Here is a 22,161-nt window from a genome sequence, read left to right as displayed (position 1 = left end):
TATCCATTCACCTGTTGATGGACATTTAGGTTGCTTCCATGTCTTGGCTGTTGCAAATAGTGCTGCTGTGAACACGAGGTGCATGTATCTTTTCAAATTAGAGTTTTCGTCTTTTGCAGGTATATGCCCAGGAGTGGGATTGCTGGATCATATGGTAACTCTATTTTTAGTTTTTTAAAGAACCTCCATACTATTCTCCACAGTGGCTGCACCAATTTACATTCCCATCAACAGTGTAGGAGTGTTCCCTTTCCTCCACACCCTCTTCAGCAGCATTTATTATTTGTGGACTTATTATTTGTGACCCGTGTGAGGTGATACCTCATTGTAGTTTTGATTTGCATTTCTCTAATAATTAGTGATGTTGAGAATCTTCTCATATGTCTGTTGGCCGTCTGTATATCTTCTTTGGAGAAATGTCTCTTTAGGTCTTCTGCCCATTTTTTGATTGGGTTATTTGTTTTTTTGATATTGAACTGCATGAGCTGTTTGTATATTTTGGAAATTAAGCACTTGTTAGACACATCATTTGCAAATATTTTCTCCCAGTCAGTAGGTTGTCTTTTTGTTTTGTTTAAGGTTTCCTAGAAGAGATTAATTTTTTTGAAGAGGTTTTTATTGTGAAAATGAGAAAAAAAAAAACACCCCATGAATTAACAGAATAGATTATTCAAAACCAAGATTACCTGAAACAGAGAAGTGGAAAAATGATAAATAAAATCTGTGGCATATCCCAATGCACTTTTGGTATACATAGATACTCAAAATTTATCATTATTATTTTTAACAACTCAATCCCTTCAATAAATACAGTTGCCTTGAAATATGACCCTAAAAGATAGCTAGAAGTAGATACAAACATTTTCATTTTTAATACATTTTAAAGAAGCAGCATAAATTCCTTTATTACACATAAATTATCATTTTAAATAATTTAAAATAACATTTTATTATTAAACATGAAGCAACATTGTTGAAAGATGTCTCATTATCCTGCCAATCTCCAGTTAATCAAGGCCTTATTCAGTATCCACTAGGGCTCAGCACACCCAAAAATAGTTTTTAATGATGTACAAAAACAGATCCAGTTAAGGCTTTGTTGTGATTGTTACATGTTATACTGTTATATGCTATTTTTCAGAGCTATATTGAAACATATTAGCTCAATATTTCTGTCTCACTTTATAGAAAATAAAATTTCACTTATCAGTGAAAAGGAAGAGGCAAAAGGCAAAAATAAAAAAAGAGAAAGAGACATTTAACATTGATCAAGACGTAAGCCTCGGAACCTCTTTTTCAGAAAGCAGTGGAGATTAGCAAGAGTGGAAATGAAAAAATAAGAAAATTGAATTCTCAGTGTTGACACAGTTCCTAAAAAGTAAGATAATTAAAGCATTTTTGTAAAAATTTATTTATTTTATTTATTTATTTTTGGCTGCACTGGGTCTTCACTGTAGCGCGCGAGCTTTCTCTAGTTGCGGCGAGTGGGCGCCACTCTTCGCCGTGGTGCACGGGCCTCTCATTGCAGTGGACTCTCCTGTTGCGGAGCACGGGCTCCAGGTGCACAGGCTTCAACAGTTGTGGCATGCGGGCTCAGTAGTTGTGGCTCACAGGCTTAGTTGCTCCGCGGCATGTGGGATCTTCCCAGACCAGGGCTCCAACCCGTGTCCCCTGCATTGGCAGGCGGACTCCCAACCACTGCACCACCAGGGAAGCCCAAAGGCAGCTTAAAAAAAAATTTTTTTTTTCTATTTTAATTTTAAATTTTGGTTGCGCCTGGTCTTAGTTGCAGCAGGCGGGCTCCTTAGTTGTGGCTGTCTGGCTCCTTTAGTTGCGGCACATGTGCTTCTTAGTTGCGGCCTGTGGGCCCCTTAGTTGTGGCATGAGAACTATTAGTTGTGGCATGCATGTGGAATCTAGTTCCTGGCCAGGGATCGAACCCGTGTCCCCTGCATCGGAAGGCAGATTCTTAACCACTGCGCCACCAGGCAAGTCCCCTAAAGGCAGCTTTAAAAAAATTTTTTTTTTAAATTGAAGTATAGTTGATTCACAATGTTGTGTTAGTTTCTGGTGTATAGCAAAGTGATTCGGTTATACATATATATTTTCTTTTTCATATTCTTTTCCATTATGGTTTATTACAGGATATTGAATATAGTTCCCTGTGCTATACAGTGGGGCCTTGTTGTTTTATCTATTTTGTACATAGTAGTTTGTACATGCTAATCCCAAACTCCTAATTCATCCCTCCCCCACCCGCTTCTCCCTTTGGTAACCGTAAATTTGTTAAAGGCAGCTTTAAACAAAAAGGTGGTGAATGGATTAATACCAAGACCAGCCCCTAGTCTCCCAGTAGCTCAGCTACTTCCTGCTGCCCAGCACTCAGCCCCCCCCTGGGACACAGCATCCTTCCACTCTTCCTGTCCCTTCCTCCTCCTCCCCATGCTTCCTCCGCGGGCTCTTAGTAGGAGAACAATATGATGTAGTACCTCACGCTAACTGATCAATCACCGGTGGATAGGCTTAATCTCTCTTGCTGCACGTTAGCACCAAATTTGTTATTCACTGTAAGGAATGGCCCCTCCAACTACATTCCTCCCTCTCCCAAAGAACAGGGAACTGAGAAGTCAGAGAAGTTCAGGAGAGGGCAGGGTTGGGCGGTCCAGCCTTTAGAGTTCTCCACATCCGACTCTCAACTCTGCTCTCTGCTCTAAAGCATCTTTATCGCTGAGCAGAGGATGCTGCGCTGGGCCGTCATTGCAGATGCAGCAGCTTCCCTCCTCCCTCCCCTCGGACTGGGAGATACCTATTGTTCCATAACCCTTGGCCAGCGGGAACCATTACGTTTCCCCAGGGGGAGGCAGCTGCCTGAGGTGTGGGAGGCGGGAGAGGAGCAGCAGCCACCCTTCACCTCTGGCAGGACGGTGGACATTCGGGGGGTGGCAGCTGTTTGTTTTTCCTGCGCTGGCTGGGATGTGAGGCTGCAGCTCTTCCGAGGAGCTCCTGCCACTCTCTTCCTTGGTGCCGTTGGCTTCTTGGCTTCCTGAGATTCCCTCATTTCGCCAAAGACCTCAGGGCAGTTCCGTGACCTTCACTTTCCCAGCCTTTCGGAAGGGGAAGGTTGTGGAAGCACCTGCTCCCTCCCTGCTTTCGGTTTTCCTGATGGAACTTCGGCTGATAGGGGCCCTTTGGCTGACTTGCTTATTCTCTGCTGTCCGCAGAGTGAGTTGTTTAGTTTTCCCACCAAGAATGCAAACCAGTGATGACTCTGGATGTGCTCTAAATTTGTAATAAAGCACATTTCTTGGTATTTCCTAGTCATTTTATACACTTTTCTTGAAATCTCCCACACCCCCTCCCGGAAAAACTCAAGAAAACAAAGGAAAGCACCATCACTGTTTGTTAAATGTTTTCATTTATCAAAGCTGCTATTGTTGTTATTGTATCTTGCTTCATACCAGAATTGTGACAAAGGGCAATTAGTTTTAGAGAAAGTGAAGAAAGGTAGGAAGGTTGCTTTAATTTTTCCCAAACCTGGCTGGAGGGGAAATTCACACATCCTTCCAGTTTATGAAACAGGCGTCGGATCTTTATTAAATTGGCCAGCAGAAGAAGGTCATCCCCGTTCAGGTATCGGAGTGCTGGAATCTCTTCAGGGCTTGGTAGCTTTTCAGGAAAGAGAGAAGGGAAGCTCAGGGTCCAGGGTGGAAATGGTGACTGCAGAAGCAGGAGGTGGGAGGAGGCGAGAGGCGACACTAATTTGGGGCTGGATTCCCTCTTGAGTCTAATTATCTATAAATAGGGGCAGTGGTGTTAATTCTAATCCGAACAGGAATGAGTTGAGATGCTCTGGAGATTTGAGAGACTAGAGCAGGCCAGACCACACAGAAATCGGATACTTTCTTTCAAATGCTTAACAGTGTATTCAAGTCATTTACCAGCATCTGCTGGGGGAAGCACAGAGAAGCTGCAGGCACCCGGTCCCTGGGACACGCCCAGTGCGGAGAGCATGGTGGGTGCGGGCCTAGAGGCTGGGAAGGCCCTGAGCTGGGCTTTCCAGAAGGAGCCGGGATGACTAAGGCTCCTTTCCTTCTCCTAAAGTGCGCCCCAACCTCCAGGAGGCCCTTCCACACGAACCTCCCCACGACTCTCCTTGCCCTCCACGCTCCCGACTTCCTTACGGCCTTGAGTGATTCAGGCTGATGCTGTCTCCTCGCAGCTGCGGGAAGGTCAAGGGTCTGTTGGGGAAGCCTTGCCCGAGGTGTTTCCAAGCTGCGGCTTCTGAGGCAGCCCACGAGGGCTGCGTAGCCTCGGCGGGGTGGGGCGGGGCGGGGCGGGGCGAAATGCAAGCCCACCTACTACCTCCTGCAAAGCTGAGTGACCTCTAACCTGCCAGAGACGTGAGAACTCGCAGCATGTTCCTGCATTTTCATCCCTCCCCGCGTTGGAAGGGAGGAAGGAGGGAGGGAGGGGGGAAGGAGGATGAGATGGCTGAGTAATGAGGATGGATCTCCATTTTTAGTTTACCTTCGATCCCAAATCCCATAAAATGGCAGAAAACATTTTCAGAGAGTAAATCAGTAGGAAATAGGAAAGATTTTTTTATCAGCAGGAATAATCTTAAGGAATTCCTGAAAATCAAGAAGCAGCTGGGACCACATCCGTAGAGAGATAAATGACCAGATGGAACCACTAATCCCAAACACACATTCTGAGCTCAAAGTCAACAGCAATGGGAGGAGGAGAGGCCTTGAGGTAAATATTGCCATGGTCCCCTGGCCTCCCCTTTGTGTTGAGCAGCGGTGCCCACAGGCTGAGGCTGGAAGCCTGGCGCTGGAGCTCGCCTTCCACCCCTCAGCAGCACGTGCCACTCTCCTCTACGGTTAGCAGAAGGACACTTCGGTAAGGAGAACATGCAGGAAAACAGGGATTCTCAATGAGAGGCACCAGATTTACCTATCAGAGATGCTAATATTAAGGGAAACAGACCTTAGAATATATATATATATATGTATGTATGTATGTATGTATATAGTTAATATTTTCTGAGGGATCTTGGAGAATTATTGTTAAGGAAAATAACTAGAGAACTTGGAACTTAGTTCTACGCATATAGAAAAAAAGATACGTTAATTTTAGAATAACCATTAAAATATAACTTATTAAAAGATCAAGTCTGTTAGGTTGAGGAAAGCAACAAAAGTTAGATGTGTTTGCAGGGACACATCTAACTCAAAACTACATAAAAAGGTTGCAAATCAAAGGATGAAAAAAAAAAAATGTATGAAGCCAATGCAAACTAAAAGAAAGCAGGTGTAGCAATTTAACATCATATGAAGTAGCATTTAAGGCAAAGACCATTAAGAGGGAAACTGGGAATAATACATATTGATGACATTAAAATTTTTTGTCAAAATAGAAACAAAAACCCTCAGTGATATGCTGAGTCATGTAATGGGCACAGCTGAAGGGCAAATAAGTGAGGTGGCCCAGGGGTGAAAAGTATAACTCACTATGAAGACAGTCGACACCTTTAATTTCCTAACAATAGAGCTTCAAGACAGATAAAGCAAAACCTGATAGAAATTGTAGGAAAAATGTACTAATTCAGTGATATTGGGAGACTTTCATACATCTCTCAGAAATAAATCAACCATACAAAAAGAAAAGGATATAGAGAGAAGTGTAAATAGAACATTTAGACATATACAGTTTTGTGCTAATAAACAGTAAACCTTTTGGGGGGGGGGTCAAATATACATGGAACAGTCATAAATTATGTCATCAACCACCAAGAAAATATCAGTACGTTTTAACAGCAGGGAAAAAAATGCAAGCGATATTCCTTGACCATTTAGAAATTAACAAGAAAAGGATAGCAAATTTAAGAAATCTATTTGAAAATTCAATAACTACTGAGTTGAAGAAATCAGAATACAAATCATAAACCCTTTAGAGGTGATAGAAAATGGGAGCACTACATATTAGAACCTGTGGCATATATATATGGCCAAAGGGGCACTCAGAGTGCCACGGTACGGGTGGGGGTGGTGCGAGTTTACACGGGGTAGTTAGGAAAGGACTCTGTGAGCAGAAACCTGAGGGAAGTGCAGCAGCTATGTGCTAAATGGGGGAGGAATATTTTAAGTTGAGTGAATAGCAGTGCAAAAGCCCTGTGGCAGCGACATGCCTGGTATTGTCTAGCAACAGCAAAAAGCCCAGAGTGGCTGAAACAGAGTGGATAGGAAAAGAGGACTACAGAGGGAATGTTAATAGAAGGAAGTCCAGATCACATACAGTATTGCAGTTATTTTATAGGATCTTGGCTTTTACTCTGAGTAAGGTTAGAAGTCCCTAGTTTTGACCAGACTTTTGTTTTCAAAATATCACCCTCACTATCGTGGCAGAATTGACTTTGGGAAGACCGGAAGCAGGGAGACTTAAGAGGAGGCTACTACAATAATTTAAACAAGAGATGGATTAGGTACATGAGGCAGATAAGGGTGGTAGTATTGAAGGATGACAGGAGTGTTAGAGTCTGGAGATATTTTGGCGGTAGAGTTTATAGGACTTGCAGATGAAAGACGTGGGGTTGTGAAACAGAGAGGAGGGTAGCAACCCCGAAGTTTTGGGACTGAGCAACTGAAAGAAAGCAGTTGCCATTTCCTAAGATGGAGAAGACCCAAGGTAGAGCACGCTTTCAAATGTCATTTTGCTCTGTGAAGTTTCTAATGCCCTTTAGACACCAGATGGAGATGGAGGGCTGGAATCAGATCTGCAAGTTTAGAGTTCCTGGGAGATCCACCTGGAGATAAATGGAGGGGTTATCAGCAAGCAGATGGTATTTCAAGTCAGAAAACTAATGAAATCACCTAGAGAGTGAGTATAGCTAGAGAAAAGATGAGCCCAACGACAAGCCCTGGAGCCCCTCAATATTTTGAAAAAGGCGGGGGTGAAGAAACTAGGCAAAGAAAAATGAGAAAGAATAGCCCTTGAGGTAGAAGTAAAATCAAGGGAGAGTAGGTCCTGGAAGCAAGGGAGGAAATTCTTCTAGGAGGAGGAAGTGAGCAATTGTGCCCAATGCCACTGAGAAGGCATTAGATTCAACATAAATTAACTATAGTACATATGAAATATTACGTAGCAACAGAATAGACAAATATGCTTGGATATGTAGACATGAAAGGATCTTTAACACATGTTAAATGGAAAACAAAAACAAATAGAACAAGCCTAATAATACAATCAGTGTAGTCTGATCCAATTTTTATTTAAAAAAGATGTATGTGAATAATTTATAAGTACATAGAAAAGAGAAGTACACACCAGATTTTCAGTGGTGATTACCTTTGGGAAGAGAACTAGAATGGAAGAAAGGATGAAGGGGGGTATCTCATTTTTTTACTCTCTATATTTCTATATTATTTGAATCTTCAAATATGAGAATATTCACATATCACTTTTGGAATTTTAAAAAAATGAAAGGGTGATCATGAAGATGATGAGAAAGCAATCATTTTTAACATCAAATTCTTTCTTTTGCACCAACTCTTTTTTCTGATTAGAATTCATTTCGAAGGAGGGAGGTGAGGAGAAAGAGAGAAAGCATTTTTGACATTTTTGGTAAAAATGCATTTACCATGAATGTAATGAACCAAAAAAAGGCTATATTGTAAATTTCTAACCAAGGAGGAAGCTTGTTTGGAGCCTGACAGCTGACTGCAGTAGCTAGATTGACTGGAAGTAGCTCAAATAGTGCTTAGCACATTGTAGACCCTTGCTCTATGTTGGCTGAATCTGAAGTCTCCTTTTTGTTTGGTGTTTATGAAATATCCCTGCCTGTGTGGAATCCTGAAGTCATATTTCCACTTACTTAAACGTATAAACTTTTTAGAAGCTGAAGACATCTTTGAAGTTTGGAACAATCTCTTCCTTGAATAATTGATGAAACAAGGTCCTCAGTTTAGGGGACTTATTCAAAGTCACATACTATATATGCTCTATATGTGACATAGATCTCTATTTATATCTTTCTCTACATGCCTATATATATTTCAGCTTTACTGAGGTATAACTGACAAACTCTACATCTCTATTGAGCTATCATTTGCTAAGTACTTAGTTCCAAGCACCATGCTAAGTACTTTGCATTCGCATTGAATCTTCACAGCAATCTGTAAGAGAGGAATCATTATCCCCATTTTGTAGAGGAGGGAACTGAAGTTCAAGTTCAGCCACTTAGCTAAGTGGCAGAGCTGAGGTTTGAAACTACGTCTCTGTAACCCGAAGTCTGTGTTCTTAACTGTTGTGCAGCATTGCTGGTCACTGAGCGTGTACTCTGGGCCATGCCCCGGGCAGGATAAAGGAATCAGTAAGACAGATTCTGTCCTGCAGGCGCTCACCATCCAGTAGGAAAGACAGCCATGAAGGCAAGTAAGGCACATGGTTCAGCAAGTGCAGGGACAGAGGTGCGTACATGGACAACCCAGAGAAGGACATTTTCGACCCTGATTGGACAAAGGGCTAGGAGCTCTGGGAAGTGTTTCCAAGGAGATGGGACTTGTGCTGGGTCTTGAACATGGTCAGAACCCAGGTCTCCTGACTCAGCCAGGGGCTTTCTGCTAGAGCACAGAGAAAACCGAACCCAATACAAAATCCCAAAACCAAACCCCCAAAGCTGCACTACCTCAGTCAGAGAGTAAACATTCAGTAAATGTTATTTGGAATCAAGTCTGAACTAAAGGGAATTTCTGAGGAAGAAAAAACAATAAGGTTGCCTCAATTCCATATGAAACTTTCACTATATGTTTTTTCATTGAACTCCAAAATTCACAGTAGTGCACAGTGGATTACACACAAGTATAATCTATCAATAATAACACTAACAAACATTGTTTTACTCTTATTATTCTAAATGCTTTCAACTGTTTATAAAAATGTACCTACCTTCACTTTGGTTCCGACACTGATTCTTGCCTGTTGGCCCATTGCTAGAAAAGTGATTGAAATCTTGTCTTGTTCTAAGATGCGGATTCCAACATAATGGTTCAAAGCCAGAAAGACAGGTTTAAATGAAACAAAGGGTGAGGAAGTGACGGAACTTGACCAATTCCAAGCCCTTACTCTGTTGCCAGCTTGATCTGAATATTGACCGCCCAAGATATTGATGTATACCCTGGGCAGAAAGGAAATTAAAAATCATAAACAGTAACATTATAATTCAACCTTGAATTAGCCCGGTCACTTGCTAACCAAAGGGAGTAGCAGTTTATACTAGCCAATAGCATATGAATAGTGGAAAACCTCAGGTAGTCTTAGGAGCAATAATACTGTGACCGAATTCTATACTAATTTGAAGTATTGGGTATGGTTTAAGACGTAGTAATAAACAAACCAAAATGGGTCCAATGGCTGGAACCAGGATGGTAAAGGGATCTGGAAAATGATGTGCTGGGGAGGATGAAGAGGGAGCACAGAAGGTTTAGTTTGGATAAAAAGAAATACAGGAGAGCAGGCTCTACCTGGAAGAGGGGAGAAGACTAGTACTTAGATTTTCCCTGTGTCAGAATGAAGATCAGTGAGTGTAAGTTCTGGGAAAGGCCAAATTGGCCTCAGTACAGAGACCTGTTTTCTAACAGTACCCAGCAACTGGGGGCCAGGATTCCTTCTAGGAGGCCTCTCATCAGGGCCGGTGTGCGCAGGAGAGGCTCAGGGATCATCTCTGAGATCACTGTGGTTTAGAAGAGTTTGGTAATGGAGCAGAAGGGGGAACTGAGGCCAGTAGGGCCTCCCCAATCTCTTAGAGGTGTTAATGCCACATTTTACCACATTACCTACAGATGTAGCCCTGCACAATCTGAGATCTAGTGGCACTAGTGACTGCCATCCTACTCCATGAGCTCCTTTGCATACCCTCTCACTTTCTTCCATCTGGGGTCACCATCTCTTTCTCAGGGAGAGAGGATAGGTAGAGTTCTGGGTACTTAGCTGGCTTAATTTGATAATAAATGATTTTTTTTTTAAACCAGATGAATTGGCCATGAGGGCTCCCTAGAGTAAGATAACTCACATCGTATTTTCCCAGCTTTGATGAGTGGCAGTAATCTGATAACAAAAGTACAACTGAGAAATTGAGGTGATTATCTTTGTGTCTGGGAAGAGGGAGATTTAGTTTTATCTTGGTACGTGGGTGAAAATAACACTTGGCTAAAATTATCTAGATAAATTGTTTATTTAATAAACTTTCTTTGAGTCTATGCCGTGTACAGATACATGTTATGTAGTGGCAAAGATGCGGGGTGTGCCTTCAACGGACTTCAGTCCTGCAGGGGAGGTGGGCTTGCTACACAAGAAGCAGCGAGAGGGGCTATGAGAGTGTCAAGGAGTCATGTCAGAGGGCCCAGGAGTTCAGTCGGTGGCTGGGAGGTCTTTGCTGGTAAAGGGAGAAGTCCTAGAAGCCAGTGAATATCTGGTGACAATTGATATAGTGCCCCACCAGATGTGATGCAGAGCTGCTACTGAACCCTGAAGGATAAGCAGAAAGTCTCCAGTAGACTTGGAGGTAATGGATTGACTACTGCTTTGAACTAAAAGTACAAATATCTCCCTGTGTCCTAACTTTCTCAAGTACTGGCAGAGTGTTCAAACTTTTGTCAATTATTGGCAGAGTGTCTCAAGAAAAGATTGTTATACCTGTAAATAAGTTAAAGGGAGAGAATATCTCTTTCTGAAAAGCTTCAAAAGATTAAATTGTATTTGAAGTTAGAACCCAAATTTCACTTTCTCAGACTAAGTGAAATAATATGAAGTCACAGAGTGTATAAGTTAGTAGATCGAAGGCATTAGGACCTTCATTTCTCTAGAGATTTTGTTTGTATATTATTGTTGTTGGTTGTGGCTATGGGAAGCCTACTTGTTAGGGGTATATCTCAAACAGTAACAACACAGTATGGCAGCTGTCCATTGTGAATTATTTCCATAGATGAAGCCAGGATAACATTATCAGGGCATAGCCTGTAGAGAGACTGCCTGAGGGGTTCATATCTCAGATCCCTAGGATGGCCATATAATTTATTTAGAGATTTTTTTCTAATATTAAAATTTCTGTTTATAGAAAAAAATATGATGAGCTTTGTTTTACATAGTTGCCTGGGATTTTTCCACTAAGCAGCATATGGAGTGACATAAATCAAAAATTTATCTGAGTTGAACATTACTATCTAAAGACCACTAATGTAAATAAATCTTCTTAAAGCTATTTTTGTCCTTCTAGTTATAAGATGAATAAGATCTGGGGAGCTAATGTATAGCATAGCGATTATAGTTAACACTGTATTATAAACTTGAAAGTTGCTAAGAGAGTATATTTTAAATGTTCTCAACACAAAAAAGAAATGGTGATTATGTGACATGTTGCCGGTGTTAGCTAATGCTATAGAGGTAATCATTTTGCACCATATAAGTGTATCAAATCGACACGCTGTACACTTTTAACTTACACAGTATATGTCAAGTATATCTCAATAAAGTTGAAAAAATGCAAGGAAAAATAAAATTTCACAAAACCCGAGAAACAAAATCACAGCAGGAGGAACCTAGACGCCTACCAGACATTTCCATTGGGATGATAGCAGGAACTTCTACCCGAAGAATCTAGCACTGCCAGGATTGCAGGGTTAGTGGGCACGTCTTCTTGGACTATGCAAGTGAAGCCATTTATCTTATTGGGCACTCGGATGATGGCTAGGTTTCCAGATGGGTAGCTGAGATCAGATAAGGTCATTTGAGTTATTCTAATGGTCTTTAACTATACTGGGAATAAATTCAATTTATAAGAGAGCCCTTTGAAACCAGAAAGCATTCTGAAAATGGGAGGGTTATTACAAAATAATTTCATGCTTTTTATGTGGATCAAAACATATTTATGAGACACAAAAATCCTCAACAAAAATGCCAGCAAATGGAATCTAGCAACATATAAAAAGGATTATGTACCACGACAAAGTGGAGTTTATCCCAGGAATGCAAGGTTGGTTTACCACCTAAAAATAAATTAATGAAACATACTATATTGATAGAATAAAGAGCAAAAAACAGATGATCATCTCAATAGATGCAGAAAAAGCATCTGACAAAATCCAATACCTTTTCATAATCAATGACTCAATGAACTAGGAATAGAAGGGAGCCTCCTCAACCTGATAAAGAATGTCTAACAAAACCCCAGAGCTAACATCATACTTAATGATGAAAGACTAGGTGTTTTCCCCCTAAGATCAGGAACTAAACAAAAATGTCCACTATTTCCACTGCTGTTCAACCTCACGCTGGAGGTTTCAGTCAGGAAAATTTTGTGAAAGAAAAAGAAATGAAGACATTCAGATTGGAAATGGAAGAAGTAAAACTATCTCTATTTGCAGATAACATGCTCTTGTATATAGAAAATCCTAAGGAATCCACAAAATAATGTTAGAGCTAACAAAAGAGTTCAGTAGGGTTGTAGGCTAAAAGATCAATATATAAAAATAAGTTGTAGTTCTATACACTAGCAGTGAACATTTTGAAAATGAAATTAAAATAATTCCACTTAGCATCAAAAAGTAAAAAATATACTGAGGATAATTCACTAACTGTTAATATTCAGTCCTATCTCAGCTGATCGGAAGTCCAGAGGTGAAGTAAACACAAAATTGATTCTGAATCATTTTGAAAATCAGCCATAGCCTTCAAAGGAGTGAAAACGAATTAAAGCCAGGGCAGGAAATGATAACTAATGATACAAGCTGGGGAAGTTATTTAAAATTTTTTGATATAATTAAAACAAAAAACCTATACTCTTTCTCAAAGGGCCTAGGGAACTAAAACTTCATTACACTTCCTATGCCATGAAAGCCATTTTTCTGGTTTCTTACTGGGGTTTGACTAAACATTTAGGCAACTATGAGTAAAAATGACTTTCTCCTACAAAATGAGGCCCTTAGTTCGCCAAAAAGTCCTTCTCATTTCACAGTTTTGTTTTGTTTTACTTTCCCGGAGATATTAAATGGCCTTTGTGTCAAAATAGCAAATGGTCTGATCATCAGGCAGAAGTTCAAGTGATCAATAACTTAGTGTTCCATAAAATGGATATTGAATTTTTGTATTAAAAAATAACATACTGCTCATGGATGTGTAAACTGGTACACATTTTCTGGGGGGCAAAATCTATTAAAGCTTTAAAATGCCCATAATTTCTTACCCAGAATTTCTATCCCTAGGTATTTAATTCAAGGAAGTAAGTGATAAGTGTGCAGAGAAGTATGCACAAAGCTGTTCATGTAGCTGTTGTATAAAACAGCCAAAAATTGTGAAACCACCTTTGATTAGTAACAGGGGATAGATGAAAGGAATTACAGTACATCACTATAATGGAATGCCATGTGCTTATAAAGATGGTGTTGTATCTCTATATTTATTGCATATTATATACTCATAACATTTATGAGGATTTATTGTATAATATTTATTGTGTAATATTATGTAAAGGGAGCAAGTTACAAAATGTGAATAACTAGTTGAAGAATTAATTTTTTAAGAATTATATAATTGCTCATAGGAAAAAAGTAAGGCAAGATGTATAAAAAGATGTTAACAGCTTTGCTCTGGGTGGTAGGATTTGGTAATAACTATTTTTTTTCTTCATATTTTTCAATCTATTTTTTCTTTATCTTTCTTTTTGTGAAGAAAGCTAACGAAAATAAGTTGTTGAAAGAAAGGATACAATATTTGTGTTGTCCCGTCTGGAAATGAAGTCAGAAACTTGCTCCCATGTTTGTAGTGCTTTTCAAAGAGCTCATTTGTCATGATCTATACACCGTAGAAAACAAAAGGACAGTTACATGATGGCAACAGACATCCTTTTCTTGCTAGACACTCACACAAACCATTTCTTAACTTAAATTTTTGATCCTGCATCAGCAACAGGGAACAATCCTTAGGAATCATTAAAGATTGTCCCTAACCCCTGCAGATAACCTGATTAAACATTTCTGGCAGGAATCTGACATTACTTATCTGTTTGAAGATTGTTTTTTGGGTTTTTTTTGTCTTTATTTAAAAATTAAAAACAATTTTTATTCAATAGAACAAGATAGAAGAGAGTGCTCAGGCTTCACTCAGAATTATATTTTAAGTAATCATCATCATCATAACAGCAAACACTTAAAAAGAACTTATCATATGGTAGGTATTTTTTTTAATTGAAGTATAGTTGATGTGCAATATTATATGTTTCAGGCGAACAACATAGTGATTCACAATTTTTAAAGGTTATACTTCATTTATAGTTATTATAAAATATTGGTTATATTCCCTGTGCTGTACAATATATAGTTGTAGCTTATCTATTTTATACATAGCAGTTTGTACCTCTTAACCCCCTACCCCTATCTTGCCCCTCCCCACTTCCCTCTCCCCACTAGAAAATACTAGTTTGTTCTCCACATCTGTGAGTCTGTTTTCCCTTTTGTTATATTCACTAGTTTGTTTTCTTTTAGATTCTACATATAAGTGATATAATGCAGTATTTGTCTTTCTCCGACTTATTTCACTTAGCCAAATACCCTCCATCCATGTTGTTGCAAATGGCAAAATTTCATTCTTTTTTATGGCTGAGTAGTATTCCCATATATATGTGTGTATGTGTGTTTTTTATATATATATATATATATATATATATATATATATATACACACCACATCTTCTTTATCTATCTGTTGATGGACACTTAGGTTGCTTCCATATCTTGGCTATTGTAAAAAATGCTTCTATGAACATTGGGGTGCATGTATCTTTTCGAATTAGTGTTTTCATTTTTTTCAGATATACACCCAAGAGTGGAATTGCTGGGTCACACAGTAGTTCTATTTTTAGTTTTTTAGGAACCTCCATACTGTTTTCTACAGTGGCTGCACCAATGTACATTCCCATTAACAGTGCACAAGGGTTCCCTTTTCTCCACATCCTTGTCAATATTTGTTATTTGTGTTCTTTTTGATGACAGCCATTCTGACAGGTGGGAGGTGATATCTCATTGTGGTTTTAATTTGCATTTCCCTGATGATTAATGATGTTGGCCATCTGTATGTCTTCTTTAAAAAAATGCCTATTCAGGTCTTATGCCAATTTTTCAATCAGGTTTATTTTTTATTTATCTACTTTTACTTTATATGCATATTGTTATAAAAACAAAAGAAGATTAAAAAAAAAAAAACCCAGCCCTAGCACAATGGAGATATTCTATGTCCTGGTTGTAGCGGTGATTACATAACTGTCAAAATTAATGGAGCTGTACATATAAGAAGGTGAGTTTTACTATAAATTATACTTCAATAAACTGACTTTACACTTCAGTATAAGCTGCAGCAACTGGTGTCTTTTCAGGGTTGCTCTTGAAGTTCATTTGAGAAAAACACTAGTGGAATATGGGAAGATGAAGAAAGAAATACAAAGAGATATTCCTTGTTGTACCTCTAAGCTTAACTATTTTACTTTCTATGTAATACTCAATAGGGGAATGAATTTGTAGCCAACAATGTTTTATTTTTTTATTTTTTATAGACATGTCTTTTTTTAAAAAATTAACTTATTTTGGCTGCATTGGGTCTTCGTTGCTGCGGGCGGGCTTTCTCTAGTTGCGGTGAGCGGGGGCTACTCTTTGTTGCGGTGCGTGGGCTTCTCATTGCAGTGGCTTCTCTTGTTGTGGAGCACGGGCTCTAGGTGGGCGGGCTTCAGTAGTTGTGGCTCGCGGACCCTAGAGCGCAGGCTTAGTAGTTGTGGTGCATGGGCTTAGTTGCTCCGCGACATGTGGGATCCTCCCGGACCGGGGCTCGAACCCGTGTCCCCTGCATTGGCAGGCGGATTCTTAACCAGTGTGCCACCAGGGAAGCCCCCAACAATGTTTTAAAATGAACTAAAGATTCAGTTTAATTCTGTTTCTTCCTAACCTTGAATTGTAATAAAATGGTTACAAGAATTCCTAGGGCTAAACAATGAAACAATCTAAATTTTCATGTAAATGTTGCCATTTATTTTGAAAGATAATACATTTTTCACTTTTATGAAATATAAAATACATTCAGATAAGCACTAAAATATGCTATTTTGTTAATGAGTAATTATAATGTGAACACCATGTTATCACCATCTGGGTCAAGAAATAGAACAATGCTGATACTCTAGAAGTTCCCTCTGTGCTACCCCAAAGTCAGTGTTCTGTAATCTCTAAACAATATAATTTAATTTTTCCCATTTTGAAATTTATATAAATGGAATCGAACATTATGAATTTTTAATACTTTGTTTCTTTTAGTCAACGTTATGTTTGTAAGATTCATACACGTCCCAGTGTGTAGTTGTCCAATTACTTCCATTTGTGTATAAGATTGTATTGTATGACTTCATCATTATTTACTTATCCATTCTATTGTTAATGGATATATGGGTTGTTCCCAGTTTTCGGCTTATACACAATGATACTCTGAACCGTCTTTTGCATGTATGCTGGTACCCAGTTACTCTCAGATCTTATACCCAGAGGTAGAATTGCTGAACCCCAAGATATGCCTGTCTCCCACTTTACAAGGTACTGCCAAAATGATTTTCATGTTGTACCAATTTGCATTCCCACTAGAGGCAAATAATAGGGACTGTTATTCTATATCCTTTCCAAAACTCAGTAGTATCAGACTTTACAGTTTTTTTTTTTTTTGCCAATATTATAGGTATGTACTGATCTCTAATTGTGGTTTCAATTTTCCTCTCCCAGGTTACTAATGAGGTTGAAAACCTTTTCATATGTTTATTGATCATTTGAATTTTCTCCTTGGAGAAGTGGTCAAGTTTTTTTAAGTTCATTTTTCTATTAGGTAGACTTTTTTTTCATGTGGACTTATAAAAGTTCTTTATACATTTAGGATAAAAGCCCTTTGTATATCATATGTGCTGCAAAATATCTCCCTTTTTGGCTTGTCTTTCAAATTTTAATTTTTAAGAGTATTTTATTTATTTATTTGGTTGCACCAGGTCTTAGTTGCAGCAGGTGGACTCCTTAGTTGTGGCTCACCTGCTCCTTAGTTGCAGCTCACTGGCTCCTTAGTGATGGCATGCGAACTCTTAGTTGCGGTATGCATGTGGGATCTAGTTCCCTGACCTGGGATCGAACCCAGGCCCCCTGCATTGGGAGCGTGGAGTCTTAACCACTGCGCCACCAGGGAAGTCCCCCAAATTTTAAGTTTAATTTATCAACTACTTTATGGATACTGCTTTTTAAAAGTGGTTAGTAAATCTTTCCCTAACCTGAAGTAATAAAGCTATTCTCCTATTTTTAAAAAAAATCATTGTAGTTTTGCATTTCACATTTAGGTCTTTAATCCACTGGAACTGATTTTTATATGATGTGAGGTATGATTCCAGTTTCATTAAAAAATATGGATATCCGATTGTCCCAGCCGTATGTATTGGAAAGATTTTCCTTTCTCCATTGCTGTGCAGTGCCACTGCTGGCATAGATCAGAAGTCTGTGTGTGCATAAATCCGATTCTGAACTAGTCTGTATCATGGATTTCTTTGTTTATCCTGCCCCAACACTACACTGTCTTAATTACTATATTTTGTAATAGATCTCAGTATCTGATAGAGCGTGTTCCCCTCCCTCCCAGGCTTCTTCTTCAAGAAAGTCTTGGCTCTTCTAGGTTCTTTATATTTCCATGTAAATCTTAGCATCAACTTGTCAAGACCTTCCTTCCCCCTGCACACGCAAATATACAACCTTGTTAGAATTTGAATTACAGTTGCATTGGATCTATAGATCAATTTGGGAAGAATGTCATATTTAAAATATTTACTCTTCCAATCCATGAATATTAGGTCAAATTTGTTAAATGGGTTGTTCAAATATTCTATCGTATTACTGCTTTTTTTTTTTTTTTGGTCTAATAGTCCTCAATTATTGAGAGAAGCAGGCTAAAGTATCCCATTATGATTATGGATTAAAATTTTTTTCCTTTTACTTCTGTGAAATTTTGCTTTATATTTTTTGAGGCTGTGTTAATAGGGGAAACATATTTTATAACATTATATCTTCCTGGTGGATTAAAACTTCCGTCACGGGCTTCCCTGGTGGTGCAGTGGTTGAGAATCTGCCTGCCAATGCAGGGGACACAGGTTCCAGCCCTGGTCTGGTCTGGGAAGATCCCACATGCCGCGGAGCAACTGGGCCCGTGAGCCACAATTACTGAGCCTGCGTGTCTGGAGCCTGTGCTCCGCAACAAGAGAGGCCGCGATGGTGAGAGGCCCGCGCACCGCGATGAAGAGTGGTCCCCACTTGCCGCAACTAGAGAAAGCCCTCGCACAGAAACGAAGACTCAACACAGTCATAAATAAATAAATAAATAAATAAAAGAACGTGAATTTCTTTAAAAAAAAAACTTCTGTCACTGTGAAGTGGTCCTCTATCTCAGTGATGTTCTTTAATATTTTCATGATACATCATTTTTGTTTATTTATATTTAATCTTTTTGTATCCTTATATTTTATTTTATTTTTAATTTATTTTATTTTATTTTTGGCTGTGTTGGGTCTTTGTTGCTGCTCACAGGCTTTCTCCAGTTGCAGCGAGCGGGGGCTACTCTTCGTTGCGGTGCGTGGGCTTCTCACTGCGGTGGCTTCTCTTGTTGTGGAGCACGGGCTTTAGGCGCATAGGCTTCAGTAGTTGCAGCACACGGGCTCAGTAGTTGTGCCTCGTGGGCTCTAGAGCACAGGCTCAGTAGTTGTGGTGCATGGGCTTAGTTGCTCCACGGCATGTGGGATCTTCCCGGACCAGGGATCAAACCCGTGTCCCCTGCGCTGGCAGGTGGATTCTCAACCACTGCACCACCAGGGAAGCCCCTATCCTTATATTTTAGATATAGTCTCTTGTAATCAGTATATGGTTGGAATTTTTCCTTAAAAAATTGTCTGACACTCTTTGTTTATTAACTGAAGTATTTACTCTATTTACACATAACTACTGACATTCCTTGATGTGTTCTATTTGTCCTCTGTTATGTGTTTTTCTTTTCCCTTATCCTTTCTTATCTTTTGGGAGGCATTTAAAGTGAATTATTCTAATTTTTTTGCTCTACCTCTGAGAGCTTGGAAGTTATACTCTCTACTTGTTATTTTTCTGGCTACCCCAGAAATTTCAGCAAGCGAACTTAACTTATCAAAGTCTGAGTTTAAACTATGTGTTTGCCCTTCTCCCAAACCAAGGACTTTTAGAACACTGTAATTGCATTTAGCTTTCTTGCCAAATCATGTACTATTTTTTCAAGCATTTTTGCTCTATACTGTTTCTTGAAAGTCCTTGAACCATTATTATTATTATTGTTTTATCAGTCAACTTTTAGTTTTATCCATATATCCCATGAATGCTTTTCTTTGCTCTTCATCTTTCTTGAATCTCATACTATCCAACTACACAAAGAACATTCTTTAGAATTCCTTTTAGTCAGAGGCTACTAGTGACAAACTCTGTTTTGCCAGACCATGTCTTTTGGGGGCATATTTTAATGAAAGATATTTTAACTGGGTATAGGCTTCTAGACTGCCAGTTATTTTCTTTCAGCACACTGAAGACATTATACTGCCTTCCATTGTTGCTGTTGGGAGGTTATCTGATTTCTAACTGTTCTCTTTTAAATGTAAACAGACTTCTTTTTCTCTGCTAATCTTTAGATTTTCTTTTTGTCTTTGGTGTTTTGCAGTTTCACTATACTGTGTCTAGGATTTATTTTTATTTTACTTTATTTTTTTAATTCATCCTGCTTGGGATTCGTTGGGATTCTTAAATCTGTGAATAGGTCTATTTTATCAGTTTTGGAAAATTATCATCCATTATCTCTTCAAATACTGCCTCTGCCTGATTATCATTTTCCTCTCCTTCTGGGATTCTGAACAAATACATTTTAGACCCCTCATTCTATTTTCATATTATACACACTTTCCTGTATTCCTTACCTTTTTTTGCCCCCATGTAAATTTTGGGTAAATTTTGATAGTTTTCTTTTAACCTTTCTTTCAGGTCATTAGTTCTTTCTTTAGTTGGGTCTAACGGGCATTTAACTCTCATCTTTTAAGTTTTTAATTTCAGTTTTTGTATTTTTCATTTCTATAATTTCATTTTTTTCTTTTCAATTGTATGTCCCTTTATAGTTTTATGTTCCCTCCATATATCTTCAAGCTGATCTTTTGTTTTCATAAACATACTTAGATTACTTCAGTTTTCGAAGTCTTTGTAGATCTTTTCTTATTGATAGTAGTCCTCTGAGTTTTCAATTGTGGTGTTGAGTTTCCTTGTGTTCTTAATTATTTTTCACTGTGTGCTGGTAATTGAACTTGAAAGATAATTTGTAGGAGTGATTTGAGGGCTAGATAAATGATCTTCCTTCAGACAGGATTTGGATTTGATTCTGTCAGAACCTCAGTTCACTGCCATGCCTTAAATTCTATATCACCCAGGAGAAACAAAACTGGTCTCAGGAGTTTAATTTCTAGGGATCTATTCTGGGGAACTATATTTAGTATAGTGTAAATTTATACACAAAGATATTGAAAGCAATGGTTAAACTATATGAAAAGGCACATAGATATTAAAATGATGTTAATGTAAGCTATTAATATCATGGAAAAATTGTTGATAATTAAGTTAAAGAGATAAAAATTACATGTGTAATATAATTACAAGTGTGTTAACAGAAACCTATGCTTAAAAACTCTAGAACAGTGCTGTCTAATAGAACTTGTAGTGACCATAAAAATTTTCTGTATCTGCCCTGCAATATGGTTGCCTTTAGTCACACACAGCTATTTAACACTTGAAATGTGGCTGGCATGACTGAAGAATTATATTTTATTTACTTATTTAATTTTAATTATTTTAAATAAGTTATTTAATTTTAATTATTTTAAATTTGGATAGCCATGTGGAGTATTTGTTACCATATTGGGCAGTGCAGATCTAGATAATATTGAAATATTAATAATGATTTTTGGGATGTGGGTGAGACTTCTGATGATTTTCTCCCATTCTTTTTAGTTTTCTAAAGGGTTCCAAATGTTCCTTACTATACACTGATCACATTTTAAAGTAAAAAGGCTTTAACCAAAATACCCCCTCATAAAACATATGTAAAGCATTGTTTTAAAGTCTAATATAAGTTAAAAGGCCAAGTCCGTACCAATTCTTTTTGACAAATAGTTAAATGTGTCATATAGCCAAGCTGCCATATTCATCATGACAGCTTTTATAATTTTAGGTAAAACTGATTTTTAAAGAGTAGCAAATAAAAAAAATTACAAGCTAATTACCTTTCCACATGCTATCCTAGAATCACAACAAACAATGGATATATTTCGTTTGTCTAGTTGATAATCAGTTAGTTCTTCCTTAGCTGACTCTACTTCTGGAATATCCATGGAAAGTTGATAAGAAATTGTTTTAAACTGCTTTGCATCTAATGGGAAAAGAATCACATGAAATACATATATGATGTTTAGAAGTTTCCAAAACCTCTCTTCTAAAATGAAATTTCAAACTCTGTTACGGATGCATTGATTCATTGGACATTTTTTTAATGGAAGAAAAATGAGGACCTCCCTCTTTTGTTTAAAAAAAAATGAGAAATTCTCATTTGGTTGAAAGAAAAATAATGATGATTTTCATTACGTGGAATTTTCTGGCCTTAGGTTTAGTAGAAAACAGTTGAATACCAAGGAATTTTATACTAGGGGTTTAGGTGAAAAAAAAATCTTCTCTAAGTATCTTTTCAATGGCTCTGAGTCATAGAGGAGCCTGATGCTCAGAAAGATTAAATAATTTATCCCCAGTTGGGCAGCCTGTGAGGAGAAAAGCAAGGACATAAATCCAGAACTTCTGATTCTAAAATCGGTGCCCCTTCAGTTGTACCAGTACTACAGCTATACTGGCCAGCTGACCGATGGGGCCTGCCTATGAGAAAAGAATCTGATATGTTTTTGACAGATTTTCCATATCCTAGCTTGAAACAAAATGGAATGTATGTTTGATAAAACGAGAGACAATGAACTCAAAAGCTCTTTCTAGCTATCTGTAAAGTGCTCTATAGA

The 22,161-nt window shown here is 38.3% G+C and overlaps 1 protein-coding gene across 1 annotated transcript in view; it reads right to left on the bottom strand.

Moving 5' to 3' along the window:
* Positions 1–3,402: 3,402 nt before the first annotated feature.
* Positions 3,403–22,161, bottom strand: part of ERICH6 (glutamate rich 6) — a 33,800-nt gene continuing 15,041 nt past the window's right edge. Inside the window, exons 10-14 of the mRNA XM_059921807.1 lie at positions 21,385–21,530; positions 13,760–13,845; positions 11,607–11,762; positions 8,947–9,175; positions 3,403–3,666 (exon numbers count right to left, since the gene is read on the bottom strand). Coding sequence (XP_059777790.1) covers positions 3,403–3,666; positions 8,947–9,175; positions 11,607–11,762; positions 13,760–13,845; positions 21,385–21,530 — 881 coding nt within the window. The remainder of the gene's footprint in view (positions 3,667–8,946; positions 9,176–11,606; positions 11,763–13,759; positions 13,846–21,384; positions 21,531–22,161) is intronic.

This window comes from Balaenoptera ricei, chromosome 4 (assembly GCF_028023285.1).
Source record: "Balaenoptera ricei isolate mBalRic1 chromosome 4, mBalRic1.hap2, whole genome shotgun sequence".
In the NCBI taxonomy this organism is placed as follows: domain Eukaryota; kingdom Metazoa; phylum Chordata; class Mammalia; order Artiodactyla; family Balaenopteridae; genus Balaenoptera; species Balaenoptera ricei.
This window is presented reverse-complemented; position numbering and strand designations above follow the sequence as displayed.